The 22,090-nt window shown below is 43.8% G+C and overlaps 2 protein-coding genes across 4 annotated transcripts in view; one reads left to right on the forward strand and one right to left on the reverse strand.

The window, feature by feature from the left end:
- LOC130277472 (IST1 homolog) overlaps positions 1–9,083 on the reverse strand; it is a 59,372-nt gene extending 50,289 nt beyond the window's left edge. The window contains exon 1 of the mRNA XM_056528147.1: positions 8,813–9,083. Within this exon, the coding sequence (XP_056384122.1) occupies positions 8,813–8,856 (44 nt within the window). The 5' untranslated portion in view covers positions 8,857–9,083. The remainder of the gene's footprint in view (positions 1–8,812) is intronic.
- Positions 9,084–9,371: 288 nt separating this feature from the next.
- Positions 9,372–22,090, forward strand: part of ATXN1L (ataxin 1 like) — a 29,387-nt gene continuing 16,668 nt past the window's right edge. For all 3 annotated transcript variants that reach the window (XM_056525870.1, XM_056525871.1, XM_056525869.1), the window contains exon 1: positions 9,372–9,600. The gene's annotated coding sequence lies outside the window, so the exon portion shown is untranslated. The remainder of the gene's footprint in view (positions 9,601–22,090) is intronic.

Below are 22,090 nucleotides of genomic sequence, written 5' to 3' on the forward strand. Positions count from 1 at the left end.
TGCTGTTGCCCCTGACTACGAACCTTTGCCACCTTGCCTGGCCTTCTGCTACGTCTGACCTCGCCTCTGTCTAGTCCTTGTGTACCGCGCCAGTCTCAGCTGCCAGAGAGGTCGAGTCGCTACTGGGGGACACGACCTGGTAGTTACCGCCGCAGCAAGTCCATCCCGCTTTGCGGCGGGCTCTGGTGAACCCCAGTAACTACTTAGAACCGATCCCCCAGTACGACCCGCGCCATCGCCTCTCTGGCACAGAGGATCCACCTCCTGTGTCCTCACCAGCCGCCAATCCGGATCCTGACAATACCACGGTGCAGTTGGGCACTCTTTTACCACACAAAGTTTAAAAAGCAATTTGCTGTATGCGAACAGACCTGATTGCTTGTAAGGGCTCATTCACATTGCCATAATTCTCCATTATATGGAGCTCTGTTGGCAAGTTTGTCGGAATGATGGAATTTTAGCAAAAAGAGAAAAAAAAATTCATGCACTTTTTTTATTCTCCGCTAAACTCCAGTAAATTACCATATCCCCGACAGACACCATTCAAGTCAATGGGATCCATCGGGACCTAGTGTTGTGCTTTGACCTATTTTTGGGGTCGTTTTGTGCAAAAAAAAAAAAAAAAAAAAAGAACCGAACGGCTATGCCTAAAAATAAACAGTCTTTGAATCATCTCCATAAAGTCCAACTTTGCACTGGCCTTTGCACTTCTCATCCTAACCATATGTATTCTGCATTTCATTCTATTTACATTCCGAACCTGCTAGGTCTTCTGAACATTCTTGCCCTTTCAAATGAAGAGGTCTCTGATGCAGTTGCTAGAATGAATTTATGGATGGAGCTGGACCCAGATGGCATTATGGCCCAGTATTACAAGAAATCTTTTGTTCCTGCTGATCCCGCATCTCACCATGCTTTGTAATTATTTTCCGCTACCGTGATCTCCCCTGAGTTTCTTGATGCTCTGATTACAGTAATTCCCAAACCCCAAAGGGATCCTCTCCAACCTGCTTATTATAGACCCATATTCCTTATTAATATAGATACCAAGCTTGTTAGTTCTATTCTTGCTTGTCGGTTAAATTATTTTCATCCTTACTCAGTCCACTCTGACACACACACTCTTCGTATCTTTAAATTGCTACTGCATTTGGTATTCTCTGGCTCATTTGTGAACATCCTCCATCCCCTTTACTCTGCCCCTAAGGCTTATCTGAAACTCCCTACTTTCTCTTACCTATTTCTATTACGCATAAGCAGATCTCATTAGGAAGTATTTCAATATCAAGGGGATCTCACTGGGTACCTTGAAGTATAAACCTCAATTTATTTGTGGATGATCTGCTTCTCACTATTACCAACCCCCTTATTTCTCTTCCCTCTCTTTTTTCTGTTCTTTCTACCTTTTTGGCTGTTTCTAGACTAAACGTTAATACTTGAGGTCATGTTTTGTAATGTCCCTCCAGCTACTCAGCACTTAATTGATCTTACCCGTATATACTCGAATAAGCCGACCCGAATATAAGCCGAGGCCCCTAATTTCACCCCAAAATCCCAGGAAAAGTTATTGACTCGCGTATAAGCCTAGGGTGGAAAATACATCATCCCCCCATGTCATCATCCAGACCCCCGTCATTAACACCCTCATCATCATCACCCTGTCATCATCCCCCCTTCATCATCAACCTGTCATCATCCCCCCTTCATCATCACCGCCTGTCATCATCCCCCCTTCATCATCAACGCCTGTCATCATCCCACACCCCCCCCTTCATCATCCCCTTGTCATCATCCCACACCCCCCCTTCATCATCCCCTTGTCATCATCCCACACCCCCCTTCATCTTCCCCTTGTCATCATCCCCACCTCCCTTCATCATCCCCTTGTCATCATCCTCTTGTCATCATCCCACACCCCCCCTTCATCATCCCCCTGTCATCATCCTCTTGTCATCATCCCACACCCCCCCTTCATCATCCCCCTGTCATCATCCCACACCCACCCCTTCATCATCCCCTTGTCATAATCCCCCCCCCCCCACTTCATCATCCCCTTGTCATCATCACCACATGTCATCATCATCACCGCTTGTCAATGTCTGATACAGTGGTCTTCAACCTGCGGACCTCCAGAGGTTTCAAAACTACAACTCCCAGCAAGCCCGGGCAGCCATCGGCTGTCCGGGCTTGCTGGGAGTTGTAGTTTTGAAACCTCTGGAGGTCCGCAGGTTGAAGACCACTGCGGCCTTCAACATCATCCAGCCCCCTCTCACCCCCTTTAGTTCTGTACTCACCTCCTCTCGGCGCTGGCACGGTGCTGCAGGACTGTCCGGTGGGGAGGTCGTCTGGTGGGATAGTGGTTCCGGGCTGCCATCTTCACCGGGGGGCTTCTTCTCCGCGCTTCGGGCCAGGAATAGAGGCGTTGCCTTGACGATGACGCAGAGGGACGTTGGTAATGAACAAGGCAACGTGACTATTAGCCGTGGCCGGGCCCGAAGCGCGGAGAAGAGGCCCCCCCGGTGAAGATGGCAGCCCGGAACCACTATCCCACCGGACGACCTCCCCACCGGACAGTCCTGCAGCACCGGACCAGCGCCGAGCGGAGGTGAGTACAGAACTAAAGGGGGTGAGAGGGGGCTGGATGATGTCGAAGGCCGCAGTGGTCTTCAACCTGCGGACCTCCAGAGGTTTCAAAACTACAACTCCCAGCAAGCCCGGACAGCCGATGGCTGCCCGGGCTTGCTGGGAGTTGTAGTTTTGAAACCTCTGGAGGTCCGCAGGTTGAAGACCACTGAGGGCGGAGAGTTCACTCGAGTATAAGCCGAGGGGGGTGTTTTCAGCACGAAAAATCATGCTGAAAAACTCGGCTTATACTCGAGTATATACGGTAATTTTGGTTTGTAACACTCTTCCTCCAAACTTTCCTATTTAGGTGTTTCTCTTACTTCTACTCTATATACTTACCATAACACTAATTTTCTTCCTCGTTATCAATAGTGTTGAGCGGCATAGGCCATATTCGAATTCGCGAATATTCGCGAATATATGGACGAATATTCGTCATATTCGCGAATATTCGCAATATTCTCGTTTAATTTTCGCATATGTGAATATTCGCGCGTGCGAAAATTAGCATACACGAATTTTCACATATGCGAAGTTTCGCACGCCAGTCTCACACAGTAGTATTACAGCCTTCTTTACACCACACAAGCTGGAAGCAGAGAGGGATGATCACTGTGATGTGTACTGTGAAGAAAAAAAAAAACACGAATATTCGTAATTACGAATATATAGCGCTATATTCGCGAAATTCGCGAATATGCGATATTCGCGAATAATATTCGAATTGCGAATATTCGCGAGCAACACTAGTTATCAAGCCATTAGGTTGGATCTTTTAAATTGGGATTAGCCGCATATTTCTTGGGTCGGTAAAATTAATGTAATTGAAATGGTAGTCTTGCTATATTTAAACAGTATCCTCCTGATCCCTCTCATTACGAGAGATTCCTTTTCTTTGAAGAAAGATATCTTTGTGTTTATTTGGCGGGATAAGCACCCTTATATTACCACATCCATTATACATTATCATAAGCGTTTAGAGGGATTTTCTATACCTCACTTGGTTAAGTACTTTTATGCGGTATGTACTACCCAGCTTCTACTTGTGAAAGTGAGTGATTTGGCTCCTCTTTGGTGACTGTTGAATCTCACAGTCTCACAGAATCTCTCACAATCTCACAGAATCTCTTCTCCTGTCTCTCATCTTGTTCCCGCCTCTGCTCAAGTCACTCTTTATTCTCTTTCTCTATGGTGCCTGGTTGGGTTTACGTTTCATGTTCAGTCTTTAGCTTCTTCCCTAACACCTACCCGCTTTCACACCTGGTCTAGAACCGGCTCCTTTTTTTTTTTTGGTGGACTTCTAATAACTTTACTGAACTCCCTGATTTCCCAGTGCGTAAACATCTCCCTACTATGGAGCACTTTCACTCTACTGCTACTCTCCCTTCAACTGAAACTTTTTGTGCTCAGCAAGAGTTCTTTTATTTAAAATCTGTAGTATCTGCCCATGAAGATATTTTTGCCAAATTTTTTGAGGCTATGGTACTATATTCTCCCAGTCGCATGGGGGTTCTATCCATTTAAAATCTTCATCTTAACTCACCCCTGGTGGGTGTTTTATGGTTGCCTTGTAAGGTTGCCTGGGAGACCAACTTTTTTCCAGTATCTGTGTATTCATGTATTGTATCCAAATGTAGAAATGCAGAAAAATGGAACACTCTCCAGGTCCTTGAGTGCTCCATTGTTCTGCATTTCTACATTTGGATATATATCTTACCTTACCGGAACGGTCTGTCAGCTGCAGGAGTTTTACGCACAGTCCCTTGTTATAGTCACAGTGCCGGGTAGTCTCTGTGTTGGACTTGTTGTATTCATGTATTGGTTATATTTTTGGCTTATAATAAAGCATCACTGTTTGAACCATACATTATTAATTTGGGCATTGTAAGGCTAGGTTTCCACACAGGTTTTTTTCTGCCTGTTTTGGAAAACTGCAGATTTTAAGCCAAAGTCAGAAGTGTATTCAAAAGGAAAGGTAAATATAATGGAAGGACTTATACTTCCCTTTTCTCATGTATCCTCTTCTGACTTTGGCTCAAAAACTGCAGTAGCAGTTAAAAAAAAAAAAAAATCTGAAAGAATGTGCAAAAACCTAGCCTAATAGTTGTACTGTAAGGGCATTGTATGAGGGACCATTGTACTGATCTGACAAATACACATAAGGGTAAGTTCACATCTATACTTCACACAACCATTTGTGATATACCACATACCGAGGTGCAAAAACAAGACCGATTCGGCTCTATATTGCACAAGTTTTTGTTCTATAGGTTTTTAATTGTGATATATGTTTGTATCCATTTGCATACCATGTAAACATATAATTTTTTTGTTAATATGCCACACTATGTTAAAACTGGTTACCAAAATGTGAGGCCATCTGAGAGTGGCTGTACCTCTGGTCAATAAGAAACATATACACCAAACAAAACGACCAGGGTATATATTATCAAAAAATGATCAATCTTTATTAGTACACATGACACCCCCTGAAGAAGCATTGGTGCGAAAACAAGCATTCGGAGAGTAGGTGAGAGGAATCCTTACAGGGTGCATGACCATTTATTGCTACTGCTAAGGTTGCATGCACACCACGTTTTTGTTATACAGTTCCCGAATACAGTTTCAAGTTAAAACCCATATGGAACTGTATAGAAAACTGTATGCATTGACTTAACATTGTAAACTGTATGTCAAACGCATCATCCAGTTTAGTCCATTTTGCATCTCATACGGTTTTGTCCATTTTTTTACCCGTACCCAAAACTGCAGTCTACCATGTTTCTTGGTCCGGGTGAAAAACTGTATTAAACTGTATACGTTTTTTTTTTTAACATGGGAGTCAATGGGAACCGTACAGAACTGTATGTGCGTACGGATCCATCCGGTTTACACCATACGGTTTTTGACTTTACCCAGTTCTTTTCCTTGGAATTTCAATCAAACAAGTGAAACTTATACGTATACGTTTTTTTCTTAAAAAACGGATGCAATCGGACTTCATTTTTCAAACCGTATACGGTTTTCAGCTGTATATGGGTTAAAATTTGTACACACTTTTTGATACAGTTTAGTCAGGTTTTGAGGAATCCGTTTTTCATCAAAAACCTGATACAGGAACTGTATTGCCAAAACGTGGTGTGCATGCACCCTAAATCTTTTACTTTGTTGTTTATATTTATCTAAGCCTGTCAGTTCTATATATATATTTCTATTAGCGTTTGTCTTTAACTTATCTAGATGACTTGCTGTATGCACATGGTAATACCAATGCATCTATATTTGATGTTATCATCCCTCTCGTCCTTAACTTTTCTACCTGTACAACCAATTTATCTCTCAGTATAAGTTTTATGTATTTTTTATTATGTGTACTAATAAAGTTTGATACATTTTTGATAATATATAACCTGGTCTTTTTGTTTGGTGACTATGTAAAAACTGTAAAAAAAAGCAAAAACAAAAAAAATTTTGGATAGTTCACCATACGTCTCTAATATACTTCTTTGTAGGAAAAACATACCACAGCATATACCATATTTATCGGGGTATACCACGCACCGGCCTATAACACGCACCCTCATTTTACCAAGGATATTTGGGTAAAAAAAGTTTTTTATCCAAATATCCCAAATATTCCAAATATCCATGGTAAAATGAGGGTGCGTGTGTGCGCGTGTATACCCCGATATACCCCCAGGAAAGGCAGGGGGAGAGAGGCCGTCGCTGCCCGCTTCTCTCCCCCGGCCTTTCCTGGGGTCTAGAGCGCTGCTGACTATCGGTGCCGGCGCCGATAGCCAGGGGCAGAGAAGCGGCGCCGACAGCCAGGGGGAGAGAAGGGGTAGCGGCACCCATTGCCGGCGCCGCTGCCCCGTTGCCTCCCCCCATCCCCGGTGGCATAATTACCTGAGTCGGGTCTGCGCTGCTGCAGGCCTCCGTCGTGCGTCCCCAGCGTCGTTGCTATGCACGGCGCGGCGCACTGACGTCATGCGCCGCGCCGTTCAGCGCATAGCAACGACGCCGGGGACGCACGCCAGAGGCCTGCAGCAGCGCGGACCCGAGTCAGGTAATTATGCCACCGGGGATGGGGGGAGGCAACGGGGCAGCGGCGCCGGCAATGGGTGCCGCTGCCCCTTCTCTCCCCCTGGCTGTCGGCGCCGCTTCTCTCCCCCTGGCTATCGGCGCCGGCACCGATAGTCAGGGGGACAGAACGGGCAGCGGCGCCGATAACCAGGGGGTGAGAAGGGCCGACAGCAGCGCTCTAGACCCCAGGAAAGGCAGGGGGAGAGAAGCGGGCAGCGACGGCCTCTCTCCCCCTGCCTTTCCTGGGGGTGTATCGGCGTATAACACGCACATAGACTTTAGGCTAAAAATTTTAGCCTAAAAAGTGCGTGTTATACGCCGATAAATACGGTAAGTATTTAGTGGTGAAGAAAGGTAGTGCATGCAGAACTTTTCTATTTCACAAAGAAATCGTACACAAATGTACAGGGGGAAAAAAAAAATAGGTACAAACTGACTGACTCTTGCCAATTTTTTACATAATAAAAGTCTATGGGTATACCACAACATACGTTTAGGTATCGTTTAAATGTATCTCCCAGCATACTCCTGTGGTTCACCAGCTTTAAGCTTGGTTCACATCACATTTTCTATCTGTTTCACTGTTTTAATTACTGTATTGCTGAATGCCCAAACCATGCTATTGTGTATTGCGCCCCAAAAAAAACAATCCATTGTGGTCAGGTTTTTTTTTCATAATGTAAGTCAATGAGAAACGGATTAAGCTGTATGGCATTAGTTTTAAGCATTCATTAACCCCTTCCCCGACCCTTGATGGTCCTTCAAGGGTCAAGTGAGGGAAGCATAGCGCGGGCCCACGAGCTGGGTCTGCATCATAACTGGCCGATGCCAGCTGCTATTAGTAACTGATATCAACCGGTAATGATGGACATTAAAGATCGCTATGATGTCCATCATCTCCCCTCCTTCCCCCTTCCCTCTTTCTCTCATTTGTCTGTTTCCCCCTTTTTTTTTTCTTTTTCATTTATAAAATTTTTCTGACATGTCATTTTCTTTCAGTTTGTTTTTATATTCAGGGATTTATTTTGTAGAATTGTATGTAAGATGCTTTGTACTTCATTTGTACACTTTGGGGGACATGTATCATTATTTGTGTATGGTAGAAGCATTTTACCCCTTTTGCCGAATTCTAAATTATGTGCAGAAGCGCTAAATTCATCAATCAAGCGCAATGAGTTTCATAAATTGCGGGCAAATATAGTAATCTCCTTAATCCACTCTTTAAAAAAATGGCTTGCGGTCAAAGATGGCTTATATTTGCGTCAAAAATATGGTCATTGCGCACGTTTTCTGCGAGTAAATGAAATGTAAGCAGTTAATAAATTTGTGCGTACTAAATATGTCCCTCAAAGCTACACCGAAACCTACACATCTGGAGGAAACACTCCACCAGAATGTAAGCAAAAAAACAGCTTGCGCATAAATTTAAACACAAAACAGGGGTAAAATATTTGATACATGTCCCCCTTTGTCTCCTTTTTTTTCCTTCCTTATGTAAAAATATTATTTTTCATAAATAAACAGTTTAAAAAAAATTATGAAATGCGCCAATAAAAAAAATAAGCCCTAATACAACTTTGTAAAAGGAAAAATAAAAAAGTTATGGGTCTCCCTCCTCACCTCATAGGTAAGGAGGGAGAAAAAGTATGCCGCAAACCAAAATTCAAAGGGTCGTGAAGGGGTTAATTTTCCAATTTTTTTTTTTCCCCCCTATTAAACATATATGTTAACCGGAGAGTAACAATGCGGTATGAATGTACCCTAACACACTGTGAGTGGCGTAACAATTTTCTGAATAGGGTATTTTTTTTTCTCAATTCTACTTCACAAATTTTTGGGTGGGGTTTGCAGTGTAGCTTATGGAAATATAAAGGGTGTCATAACAAAGTACAGTGACCCCTCGACCTACGATGGCCCCGACATACGATCATTTCAACATGCGATGGCCTCTCAGAGGCCATCGCATGTTGAAGGCAGCATCAACATACGATGCTTTTGTATGTCGGGGCCATCGCATAAACGGCTATCCGGCAGCGCAGACTGCTTCAGCTGCCACCGGATAGCCGTTTACGGTGCCCCGTGAGCTCTGGTGATGGTCACTTACCTGTCCTCGGGGCTCTGGCGCGTCCTCTTCGGGATCCTCTGCATCGTCGGTGCTCTCCATCGTCGTCATCAGGTCGCTGCGCACGCCATCCCGTCATCCAATAGGAGCGGCGTGAGTAGTGGCGTGATGGCGGCGACGGAGAGCGCGGATGGCGAGGAGGCAGAGGCCTTGCTGGAGCGTCGGGGACACCCCGGGGACGCGGCGACAGCGATGGACGGCGACATCCCGGGCAGCGGTGACGGTCCGGAGCGGCGGGGACAGGTGAGTACAACTTTGTCTAACAGTGGTCTACAATCGATGTACATGGAGACAAAAAAAATAAAGAGTTCTGGCTCTTAGAAGATGAGGGGGGGGGGGCTTCGAAGCTGTGACCTCAAAGGGTTAAACGGTGGTTCTCTGCTGTAGTTTTCGATGAATCTGCTACTGAACGCTCTTTGGTGTACACTAACGCCCTCCTGTGGATAAGAACAGCGGTTAATATTTTTTTATCGTCTCCATAGCAACCAACCTCTCTTTTCCGTCTCTTTTTGATGACGACAAAGGTGAACGTCACGTGGGGTTGCTATGCGTGACGTTTTGCTCACGCAATTTTTAGACGTCGGTTGCTTAGGAATCGTCACGGTGACGCGACGGCTGCTGTGCCCGGGCAAGGCCGCAAGGAGGCGCCGGGGCCGGATAGAGATTGTCCGGGGCCCCAGAGAAAGGCCGGGAGCAGGAAAGGGAGAGCGGGATGTAGCTGCCCGGTATCCGCCGACTGGAGAGCGACATCATCATGAGAAGATGTACCGGTGAGCTGCTATACCCGAGCGGTGTACGTGCACTGTGTGCGTTCTGGGTTCTCACCTATGGCCTCGTATGTTCCAGACCTGTTATATGGGGTCATAGCCTTCTGTGCTGCACAGCCGGGATCTCCTCGGGGCATTGCATCGCTAGGCCTGGGCTCCATCATATGTGGATTATGGGCTAGGCGAGCACTACAAGTCTCAGAATGCCCAGAGTGTGACATTGAAGACGGCTGTTACATGGTGCAGCCTATAGACCAGTAGTAGTGGTGAATAGGCAGCGGCTAGATAATACCAGATATTGGGCACAACCACAACTTCTCCATTAATATGTGTGGTGAAAGTCAGTATATGCAGATTACATGCCACTCTAGACGAGAGAACATGGCATGGTGCCAGTGCCCGGACCTGTAGGTGATCCAAGACACACAATACATCCGCGTCTCCCAACAGAGAGATTGTGTAACTATTCAGCACTGAATACTGGATCACGTGACCTTATGTGGAGAAGGGATTGTGGAGAAGTGGCTTTGTGGTAGCCAGAAATGTGGACCCCCCCCCCCCCCTTTTTTTTATTTTTATTTTTTTAAAGGGAACCTGTCATCACTTTTATGCTGACTAAACCAGGAGTCATCGTGATGGTCCTGAAGGCTTCTCTCCGCCCCGGTAGCATTGGGGAATAAATCTTTACCTGTTTGGGTATAGGGGGAGATCTATCACTGAAAGCTGCTAGAAGCCACTGGGACCACTATGATGAAGAATGAAAATGAGCCAAAAGTATGGGCAGCATAAAAGCAGGTTCCTTTTAACTCCAGTTCAGCTTTATTCTTAAAATGGTGTATATAGATTTCTATAGGGCAGTGTTTTCCAACCAGGGTGCCTCCTGCTGTGGCAAAACTACAACTCCCAGCATGCCCGGACAGCCAACGGCTGTCCGGACATGCTGGGAGTTGTAGTTTTGCCACAGCTGGAGGCACCCTGGTTGGAAAACACTTCTATAGGGTGTGTTATTTGGAATTGAAGCAAAATTTCAATCTGATTTTGAAGTTATTGATGGGAATTTCAATGGTTCCCAGAAACTAAAGTTACTTTGGGGTTTGTCCTAGTCCCTGTGGCTCATACTGTAGGTCCCAGCGGTATATTACTGTTGGCTTTTTATGTGACCTTTTGGGCCCTCTCAGGTAGGTACCAGGGCCCGGGTGACTCCTGCACACTCGCTATTTAGACCTTTTGTCACTTGGTATAAGTTTATATTAGACAAGAGGTCAAGGATTATGTTGTTGCTATCATGCAGGATTGTAGGGTGAGATGGATACCAGATCTAGACTGCCACATACAAGTACATAGACCTGGCTAGCTCTGCGGGGAAAGCACTTGAATTTTGCAGGGGGAAAAAAATGAATGGATGAGATGCTTTTATTTTTGGCTGGGGGCGACAGTACATGAGGCTGCAAGAGCTTAAAGGGGTACTCCGGTGGAAAATGTATTTGTTTTAATCAACTGGTGCCAGAAAGTTAAACAGATTTGTAAATTACTTCTATTAAAAAAATCTTAATCCTTCCAGTACTTATTAGCTGCTGAATACTGCAGCAGAAATTCTTTTCTTTTTGGAACACAGAGCTCTCTGCTGACATCATGACCACAGTGCTCTCTGCTGACACCTCTGTTCATTTTAGGAACTGTCCAGAGTAGGAGAAAATCCCCATAGCAAACATATGCTGCTCTAGACAGTTCCTAAAATGGATAGAATGTTCCAAAAAGAAAAGAATTTCCTCTGTAGTATTCAGCAGCTAATAAGTACTGGAAGGAGTAAGATTTTTTAATAGAAGTAATTTACAAATCTGTTTAACTTTCTGGCACCAGTTGATTAAAAAAATAAAGTTTTCCACCGGAGTACCCCTTTAATAAAAACTTTACCTAGGCGAGTGCATTCTTTTGTACCACCTGCTTACCTGTGAACTGACATCTGTAGCAGACAGAGATGGGCATCTTAGTTGGATGGAAATGATGGGGGAGTTAGTCTTTGCTTTTGGACATTGTGAAGGCCTTAAGAATTGCGTGGACTAATGTTAAGGACAAGATCTCCTTATTCAGACAAGATATGTAAGAATTCAGGCCCAGAATTTAAAAAATTGTCCTATTCTTAGACATTGTAAACTTAGCATAGTCTTAAGAATGCGCCAGTTTTATTGAAGTACATGCTGTTTGATAAATTTGTCACATTCTTTGTTATAGTCTTAATTTAGACCAACAGTACTAAACTGGAGGATCACGGCTGCTTATCGTCCAGACCTCCAGCTGTTGCAGAGAACTGGCAAGAAAAATCATCCAGTCTCCCTGCATTCATTTATATCCGTCATCCACTCCCTGCATTCATTTATATCCGTCATCCACTCCCTGCATTCATTTATATCCGTCATCCACTCCCTGCATTCATTTATATCCGTCATCCACTCCCTGCATTCATTTATATCCGTCATCCACTCCCTGCATTCATTTATATCCGTCATCCACTCCCTGCATTCATTTATATCCGTCATCCACTCCCTGCATTCATTTATATCCGTCATCCACTCCCTGCATTCATTTATATCCGTCATCCACTCCCTGCATTCATTTATATCCGTCATCCACTCCCTGCATTCATTTATATCCGTCATCCACTCCCTGCATTCATTTATATCCGTCATCCACTCCCTGCATTCATTTATATCCGTCATCCAGTCTCCCTGCATTCATTTATATCCGTCATCCAGTCTCCCTGCATTCATTTATATCCGTCATCCAGTCTCCCTGCATTCATTTATATCCGTCATCCACTCCCTGCATTCATTTATATCCGTCATCCAGTCTCCCTGCATTCATTTATATCCGTCATCCACTCCCTGCATTCATTTATATCCGTCATCCACACTCCCTGCATTCATTTATATCCGTCATCCACACTCCCTGCATTCATTTATATCAGTCATCCACACTCCCTGCATTCATTTATATCAGTCATCCACTCCCTGCATTCATTTATATCCGTCATCCACACTCCCTGCATTCATTTATATCCGTCATCCACACTCCCTGCATTCATTTATATCAGTCATCCACTCCCTGCATTCATTTATATCAGAGTCATCCACTCCCTGCATTCATTTATATCAGAGTCAGCCACTCCCTGCATTCATTTATATCCGTCATCCACACTCCCTGCATTCATTTATATCAGTCATCCACACTCCCTGCATTCATTTATATCAGTCATCCAGTCTCCCTGCATTCATTTATATCCGTCATCCACACTCCCTGCATTCATTTATATCAGTCATCCACTCCCTGCATTCATTTATATCCGTCATCCACACTCCCTGCATTCATTTATATCAGTCATCCACTCCCTGCATTCATTTATATCAGTCATCCACTCCCTGCATTCATTTATATCAGGCATCCAGTCTCCCTGCATTCATTTATATACTCCCTGCATTCATTTATATCCGTCATCCACTCTCCCTGCATTCATTTATATCAGTCATCCAGTCTCCCTGCATTCATTTATATCAGTCATCCACTCCCTGCATTCATTTATATCCGTCATCCACTCTCCCTGCATTCATTTATATCCGTCATCCACTCTCCCTGCATTCATTTATATCAGTCATCCAGTCTCCCTGCATTCATTTATATCAGTCATCCACTCCCTGCATTCATTTATATCAGTCATCCACTCTCCCTGCATTCATTTATGTCAGTCATCCACTCTCCCTGCATTCATTTATATCAGTCATCCAGTCTCCCTGCATTCATTTATATCAGTCATCCACTCTCCCTGCATTCATTTATATCCGTCATCCACTCCCTGCATTCATTTATATCCGTCATCCACTCCCTGCATTCATTTATATCAGTCATCCACTCCCTGCATTCATTTATATCAGTCATCCACTCTCCCTGCATTCGTTTATATCAGTCATCCACTCTCCCTGCATTCGTTTATATCAGTCATCCACTCTCCCTGCATTCGTTTATATCCGTCATCCACACTCCCTGCATTCGTTTATATCCGTCATCCACACTCCCTGCATTCATTTATATCCGTCATCCACTCCCTGCATTCATTTATATCCGTCATCCACACTCCCTGCATTCATTTATATCCGTCATCCACACTCCCTGCATTCATTTATATCAGTCATCCACTCCCTGCATTCATTTATATCAGTCATCCACACTCCCTGCATTCATTTATATCAGTCATCCACTCCCTGCATTCATTTATATCCGTCATCCACACTCCCTGCATTCATTTATATCAGTCATCCACTCCCTGCATTCATTTATATCCGTCATCCACACTCCCTGCATTCATTTATATCAGTCAGCCACTCCCTGCATTCATTTATATCCGTCATCCACACTCCCTGCATTCATTTATATCAGTCATCCACACTCCCTGCATTCATTTATATCAGTCATCCAGTCTCCCTGCATTCATTTATATCCGTCATCCACACTCCCTGCATTCATTTATATCAGTCATCCACTCCCTGCATTCATTTATATCCGTCATCCACACTCCCTGCATTCATTTATATCAGTCATCCACACTCCCTGCATTCATTTATATCAGTCATCCACACTCCCTGCATTCATTTATATCAGTCATCCACTCCCTGCATTCATTTATATCCGTCATCCACACTCCCTGCATTCATTTATATCAGTCATCCACACTCCCTGCATTCATTTATATCAGTCATCCACTCCCTGCATTCATTTATATCCGTCATCCACACTCCCTGCATTCATTTATATCCGTCATCCACACTCCCTGCATTCATTTATATCAGTCATCCACTCCCTGCATTCATTTATATCAGAGTCAGCCACTCCCTGCATTCATTTATATCCGTCATCCACTCCCTGCATTCATTTATATCCGTCATCCACACTCCCTGCATTCATTTATATCAGTCATCCACACTCCCTGCATTCATTTATATCAGTCATCCAGTCTCCCTGCATTCATTTATATCCGTCATCCACACTCCCTGCATTCATTTATATCAGTCATCCACTCCCTGCATTCATTTATATCCGTCATCCACACTCCCTGCATTCATTTATATCAGTCATCCACTCCCTGCATTCATTTATATCAGTCATCCACTCCCTGCATTCATTTATATCAGGCATCCAGTCTCCCTGCATTCATTTATATACTCCCTGCATTCATTTATATCCGTCATCCACTCTCCCTGCATTCATTTATATCAGTCATCCAGTCTCCCTGCATTCATTTATATCAGTCATCCACTCCCTGCATTCATTTATATCCGTCATCCACTCTCCCTGCATTCATTTATATCCGTCATCCACTCTCCCTGCATTCATTTATATCAGTCATCCAGTCTCCCTGCATTCATTTATATCAGTCATCCACTCCCTGCATTCATTTATATCAGTCATCCACTCTCCCTGCATTCATTTATGTCAGTCATCCACTCTCCCTGCATTCATTTATATCAGTCATCCAGTCTCCCTGCATTCATTTATATCCGTCATCCACTCCCTGCATTCATTTATATCCGTCATCCACTCCCTGCATTCATTTATATCAGTCATCCACTCCCTGCATTCATTTATATCAGTCATCCACTCTCCCTGCATTCGTTTATATCAGTCATCCACTCTCCCTGCATTCGTTTATATCAGTCATCCACTCTCCCTGCATTCGTTTATATCCGTCATCCACACTCCCTGCATTCATTTATATCCGTCATCCACACTCCCTGCATTCATTTATATCCGTCATCCACTCCCTGCATTCATTTATATCCGTCATCCACACTCCCTGCATTCATTTATATCCGTCATCCACACTCCCTGCATTCATTTATATCAGTCATCCACTCCCTGCATTCATTTATATCAGTCATCCACACTCCCTGCATTCATTTATATCAGTCATCCACACTCCCTGCATTCATTTATATCAGTCATCCACTCCCTGCATTCATTTATATCCGTCATCCACACTCCCTGCATTCATTTATATCAGTCATCCACTCCCTGCATTCATTTATATCCGTCATCCACACTCCCTGCATTCATTTATATCAGTCAGCCACTCCCTGCATTCATTTATATCCGTCATCCACACTCCCTGCATTCATTTATATCAGTCATCCACACTCCCTGCATTCATTTATATCAGTCATCCAGTCTCCCTGCATTCATTTATATCCGTCATCCACACTCCCTGCATTCATTTATATCAGTCATCCACTCCCTGCATTCATTTATATCCGTCATCCACACTCCCTGCATTCATTTATATCAGTCATCCACTCCCTGCATTCATTTATATCAGTCATCCACTCCCTGCATTCATTTATATCAGGCATCCAGTCTCCCTGCATTCATTTATATACTCCCTGCATTCATTTATATCCGTCATCCACTCTCCCTGCATTCATTTATATCAGTCATCCAGTCTCCCTGCATTCATTTATATCAGTCATCCAGTCTCCCTGCATTCATTTATATCAGTCATCCACTCCCTGCATTCATTTATATCCGTCATCCACTTTCCCTGCATTCATTTATATCCGTCATCCACTCTCCCTGCATTCATTTATATCCGTCATCCACTCTCCCTGCATTCATTTATATCCGTCATCCACTCTCCCTGCATTCATTTATATCAGTCATCCACTCCCTGCATTCATTTATATCAGTCATCCACTCTCCCTGCATTCATTTATATCAGTCATCCACTCTCCCTGCATTCATTTATGTCAGTCATCCACTCTCCCTGCATTCATTTATATCAGTCATCCACTCTCCCTGCATTCATTTATATCCGTCATCCACTCCCTGCATTCATTTATATCAGTCATCCACTCTCCCTGCATTCATTTATATCCGTCATCCACTCCCTGCATTCGTTTATATCATTCATCCACTCCCTGCATTGATTTATATCCATCATCCACACTCCCTGCATTGATTTATATCCATCATCCACTCCCTGCATTCATTTATATCAGTCATCCACTCCCTGCATTCATTTATATCCGTCATCCACTCCCTGCATTCATTTATATCCGTCATCCACTCCCTGCATTCATTGATATCCGTCATCCACTCCCTGCATTCATTTATATCCGTCATCCACTCCCTGCATTCATTTATATCCGTCATCCACTCCCTGCATTCATTTATATCCGTCATCCACTCCCTGCATTCATTTATATCAGTCATCCACTCCCTGCATTCATTTATATCAGTCATCCACTCCCTGCATTCATTTATATCAGTCATCCACTCTCCCTGCATTCATTTATGTCAGTCATCCACTCTCCCTGCATTCATTTATATCCGTCATCCACTCCCTGCATTCATTTATATCAGTCATCTACTCTCCCTGCATTCATTTATATCCGTCATCCGCTCCCTGCATTCATTTATATCAGTCATCCACTCTCCCTGCATTAATTTATATCAGTCATCCACTCTCCCTGCATTCATTTATATCTGTCATCCACTCTCCCTGCATTCATTTATATCAGTCATGCACTCTTCCTGCATTCGTTTATATCCGAGTCATCCACTCCCTGCATTCGTTTATATATCCGAGTCATCCACTCTCCCTGCATTCGTTTATATCCGAGTCATCCACTCTCCCTGCATTCGTTTATATCCGAGTCATCCACTCTCCCTGCATTCGTTTATATATCAGTCATCCACTCTCCCTGCATTCATTTATATCCGTCATCCACTCCCTGCATTCATTTATATCCGTCATCCACTCCCTGCATTCATTTATATCAGTCATCCACTCCCTGCATTCATTTATATCAGTCATCCACTCTCCCTGCATTCGTTTATATCAGTCATCCAGTCTCCCTGCATTCATTTATATCAGTCATCCACTCCCTGCATTCATTTATATCAGTCATCCACTCTCCCTGCATTCATTTATGTCAGTCATCCACTCTCCCTGCATTCATTTATGTCAGTCATCCACTCTCCCTGCATTCATTTATATCAGTCATCCAGTCTCCCTGCATTCATTTATATCAGTCATCCACTCTCCCTGCATTCATTTATATCAGTCATCCACTCTCCCTGCATTCATTTATATCCGTCATCCACTCCCTGCATTCATTTATATCAGTCATCCACTCCCTGCATTCATTTATATCAGTCATCCACTCTCCCTGCATTCGTTTATATCAGTCATCCACTCTCCCTGCATTCGTTTATATCAGTCATCCACTCTCCCTGCATTCGTTTATATCCGTCATCCACACTCCCTGCATTCATTTATATCCGTCATCCACACTCCCTGCATTCATTTATATCCGTCATCCACTCCCTGCATTCATTTATATCCGTCATCCACACTCCCTGCATTCATTTATATCCGTCATCCACACTCCCTGCATTCATTTATATCAGTCATCCACTCCCTGCATTCATTTATATCAGTCATCCACACTCCCTGCATTCATTTATATCAGTCATCCAGTCTCCCTGCATTCATTTATATCCGTCATCCACACTCCCTGCATTCATTTATATCAGTCATCCACTCCCTGCATTCATTTATATCCGTCATCCACACTCCCTGCATTCATTTATATCAGAGTCAGCCACTCCCTGCATTCATTTATATCCGTCATCCACACTCCCTGCATTCATTTATATCAGTCATCCACACTCCCTGCATTCATTTATATCCGTCATCCACTCTCCCTGCATTCATTTATATCAGTCATCCAGTCTCCCTGCATTCATTTATATCAGTCATCCAGTCTCCCTGCATTCATTTATATCAGTCATCCACTCCCTGCATTCATTTATATCCGTCATCCACTTTCCCTGCATTCATTTATATCCGTCATCCACTCTCCCTGCATTCATTTATATCCGTCATCCACTCTCCCTGCATTCATTTATATCAGTCATCCACTCCCTGCATTCATTTATATCAGTCATCCACTCTCCCTGCATTCATTTATATCAGTCATCCAGTCTCCCTGCATTCATTTATATCAGTCATCCACTCTCCCTGCATTCATTTATGTCAGTCATCCACTCTCCCTGCATTCATTTATATCAGTCATCCACTCTCCCTGCATTCATTTATATCCGTCATCCACTCCCTGCATTCATTTATATCAGTCATCCACTCTCCCTGCATTCATTTATATCCGTCATCCACTCCCTGCATTCGTTTATATCATTCATCCACTCCCTGCATTGATTTATATCCATCATCCACACTCCCTGCATTGATTTATATCCATCATCCACTCCCTGCATTCATTTATATCAGTCATCCACTCCCTGCATTCATTTATATCCGTCATCCACTCCCTGCATTCATTTATATCCGTCATCCACTCTCCCTGCATTCATTTATGTCAGTCATCCACTCTCCCTGCATTCATTTATATCCGTCATCCACTCCCTGCATTCATTTATATCAGTCATCTACTCTCCCTGCATTCATTTATATCCGTCATCCGCTCCCTGCATTCATTTATATCAGTCATCCACTCTCCCTGCATTAATTTATATCAGTCATCCACTCTCCCTGCATTCATTTATATCAGTCATCCACTCTCCCTGCATTCATTTATATCCGTCATCCACTCCCTGCATTCATTTATATCAGTCATCCACTCTCCCTGCATTCATTTATATCCGTCATCCACTCCCTGCATTCGTTTATATCATTCATCCACTCCCTGCATTGATTTATATCCATCATCCACACTCCCTGCATTGATTTATATCCATCATCCACTCCCTGCATTCATTTATATCAGTCATCCACTCCCTGCATTCATTTATATCCGTCATCCACTCCCTGCATTCATTTATATCCGTCATCCACTCCCTGCATTCATTGATATCCGTCATCCACTCCCTGCATTCATTGATATCCGTCATCCACTCCCTGCATTCATTTATATCCGTCATCCACTCCCTGCATTCATTTATATCCGTCATCCACTCCCTGCATTCATTTATATCCGTCATCCACTCCCTGCATTCATTTATATCAGTCATCCACTCCCTGCATTCATTTATATCAGTCATCCACTCTCCCTGCATTCATTTATGTCAGTCATCCACTCTCCCTGCATTCATTTATATCCGTCATCCACTCCCTGCATTCATTTATATCAGTCATCTACTCTCCCTGCATTCATTTATATCCGTCATCCGCTCCCTGCATTCATTTATATCAGTCATCCACTCTCCCTGCATTAATTTATATCAGTCATCCACTCTCCCTGCATTCATTTATATCTGTCATCCACTCTTCCTGCATTCGTTTATATCCGAGTCATCCACTCCCTGCATTCGTTTATATATCCGAGTCATCCACTCTCCCTGCATTCGTTTATATCCGAGTCATCCACTCTCCCTGCATTCGTTTATATCCGAGTCATCCACTCTCCCTGCATTCGTTTATATATCAGTCATCCACTCTCCCTGCATTCGTTTTATATAGCCGAGTCATCCACTCTCCCTGCATTCGTTTATATCAGAGTCATCCACTCTCCCTGCATTCGTTTATATCCGAGTCATCCACTTTCCCTGCATTTGTTTATAGCCGAGGCATCCACTCTCCCTGCATTCGTTTATATCCGAGTCATCCACTCTCCCTGCATTCATTTATATAGCCGAGTCATCCACTCTCCTTGCATTTGTTTATATCCGAGGCATCCACTCTCCTTGCATTCGTTTATATCTGAGGCATCCACTCTCCCTGCATTCGTTTATATATCAGAGTCATCCACTCTCCCTGCATTCGTTTATATCCGAGTCATCCACTCTCCTTGCATTTGTTTATAGCCGAGGCATCCACTCTCCCTGCATTCGTTTATAGCCGAGTCATCCACTCTCCCTGCATTCATTTATATAGCCGAGTCATCCACTCTCCTTGCATTTGTTTATATCCGAGGCATCCACTCTCCTTGCATTCGTTTATATCTGAGGCATCCACTCTCCCTGCATTCATTTATATAGCCGAGTCATCCACTCTCCCTGCATTCGTTTATAGCCGAGGCATCCACTCTCCTTGCATTTGTTTATAGCCGAGGCATCCACTCTCCCTGCATTCGTTTATATCCGAGTCATCCACTCTCTCTGCATTCGTTTATATCCGAGGCATCCACTCTCTCTGCATTCGTTTATATCCGAGGCATCCACTCTCCCTGCATTCGTTTATAGCCGAGGCATCCACTCTCCCTGCATTCGTTTATAGCCGAGGCATCCACTCTCCCTGCATTCGTTTATAGCCGAGGCATCCACTCTCCCTGCATTCGTTTATAGCCGAGGCATCCACTCTCCCTGCATTCGTTTATAGCCGAGGCATCCACTCTCCCTGCATTCGTTTATAGCCGAGGCATCCACTCTCCCTGCATTCGTTTATATCCGAGTTTTTAACACATCCTTATAAGTGAATAGTCAAGTGCTCACTTAAGGAACACTACTCCCTGCATGGCCACTCAGTGCTTCCTCTATGATGCAGCTAGTATAAACATGGGACAGGGGAGCATTTGTTGGTGAACAATTGTGTTGCAGAACTAGAGCTCCTATCATAACCTTCTGTCTGTGCTTATTGGGAGTTGTAGTTTGCAACCGCTGAAGAGTCACAGGTTGGGAAACAATGATTTAAAAATGTACTGGGAAACAGTACATTGGACGGCACAGGGCACAGTGGTACGGCTCATAAAGGGGAGGGGAACAATTTATTAGAATGGAAATGGCATCATTTATTGTTTGGGGGGAGGGTGGGGGGGGGGGAAAGACACACAGTGGCATAATTATTCTGTTCAGGGTACAGTGTTTCGTAACATTATATTTAGGAGGCACAGTGTGTGGCATTATCATACCCAGGGACACAGTGTGTGGCAGTATTATATTCAGATGGTACAGTGTCTCGCAGAATTATACTCAGGTGAACAGTGTGTGGCAGTCTAATTTTTTTGGGGGGGGTGTGACCTTGTTATATTCAGGTGCACAGTGTGTAACAGTATTAGATTCAGCACCAAAATATTGTGCCAGAAATTCTTTGCTAAAGTGATGCCTCTTTTTTTCAGGCTAGGGGAAAAATGTCTAAAGCTCACAACAAAGTGTTGCATGTCATGTAGGACCATTTTTTTGTTGCAAATTACCAAGACTCTGTTGCTCCACTGCCACAGGACATCTGGAACACTTAGCAAAGTACATTCAACTTCTTGTAAAAATGTGCTTTGCAGAAGGTTGTACTCCTAGATAATTGGCTCATCAATTGGTGGGGGGGGGGGGGCTGCATCACGTGAATACATTGGGCTCCTGGCATTCTACCCTATTGAATAACCAGTAGGACTAACAAAACAGAAACATATGCACATGTAAGTGACATACTGAAGAAATTAGTAGGCCTGTCAATAATTTATGCTACCCTAAAGAGAGAGAAGCATTACAGGGTTCCCTT

This window comes from Hyla sarda, chromosome 6 (genome assembly GCF_029499605.1).
Source record: "Hyla sarda isolate aHylSar1 chromosome 6, aHylSar1.hap1, whole genome shotgun sequence".
Taxonomy (NCBI): domain Eukaryota; kingdom Metazoa; phylum Chordata; class Amphibia; order Anura; family Hylidae; genus Hyla; species Hyla sarda.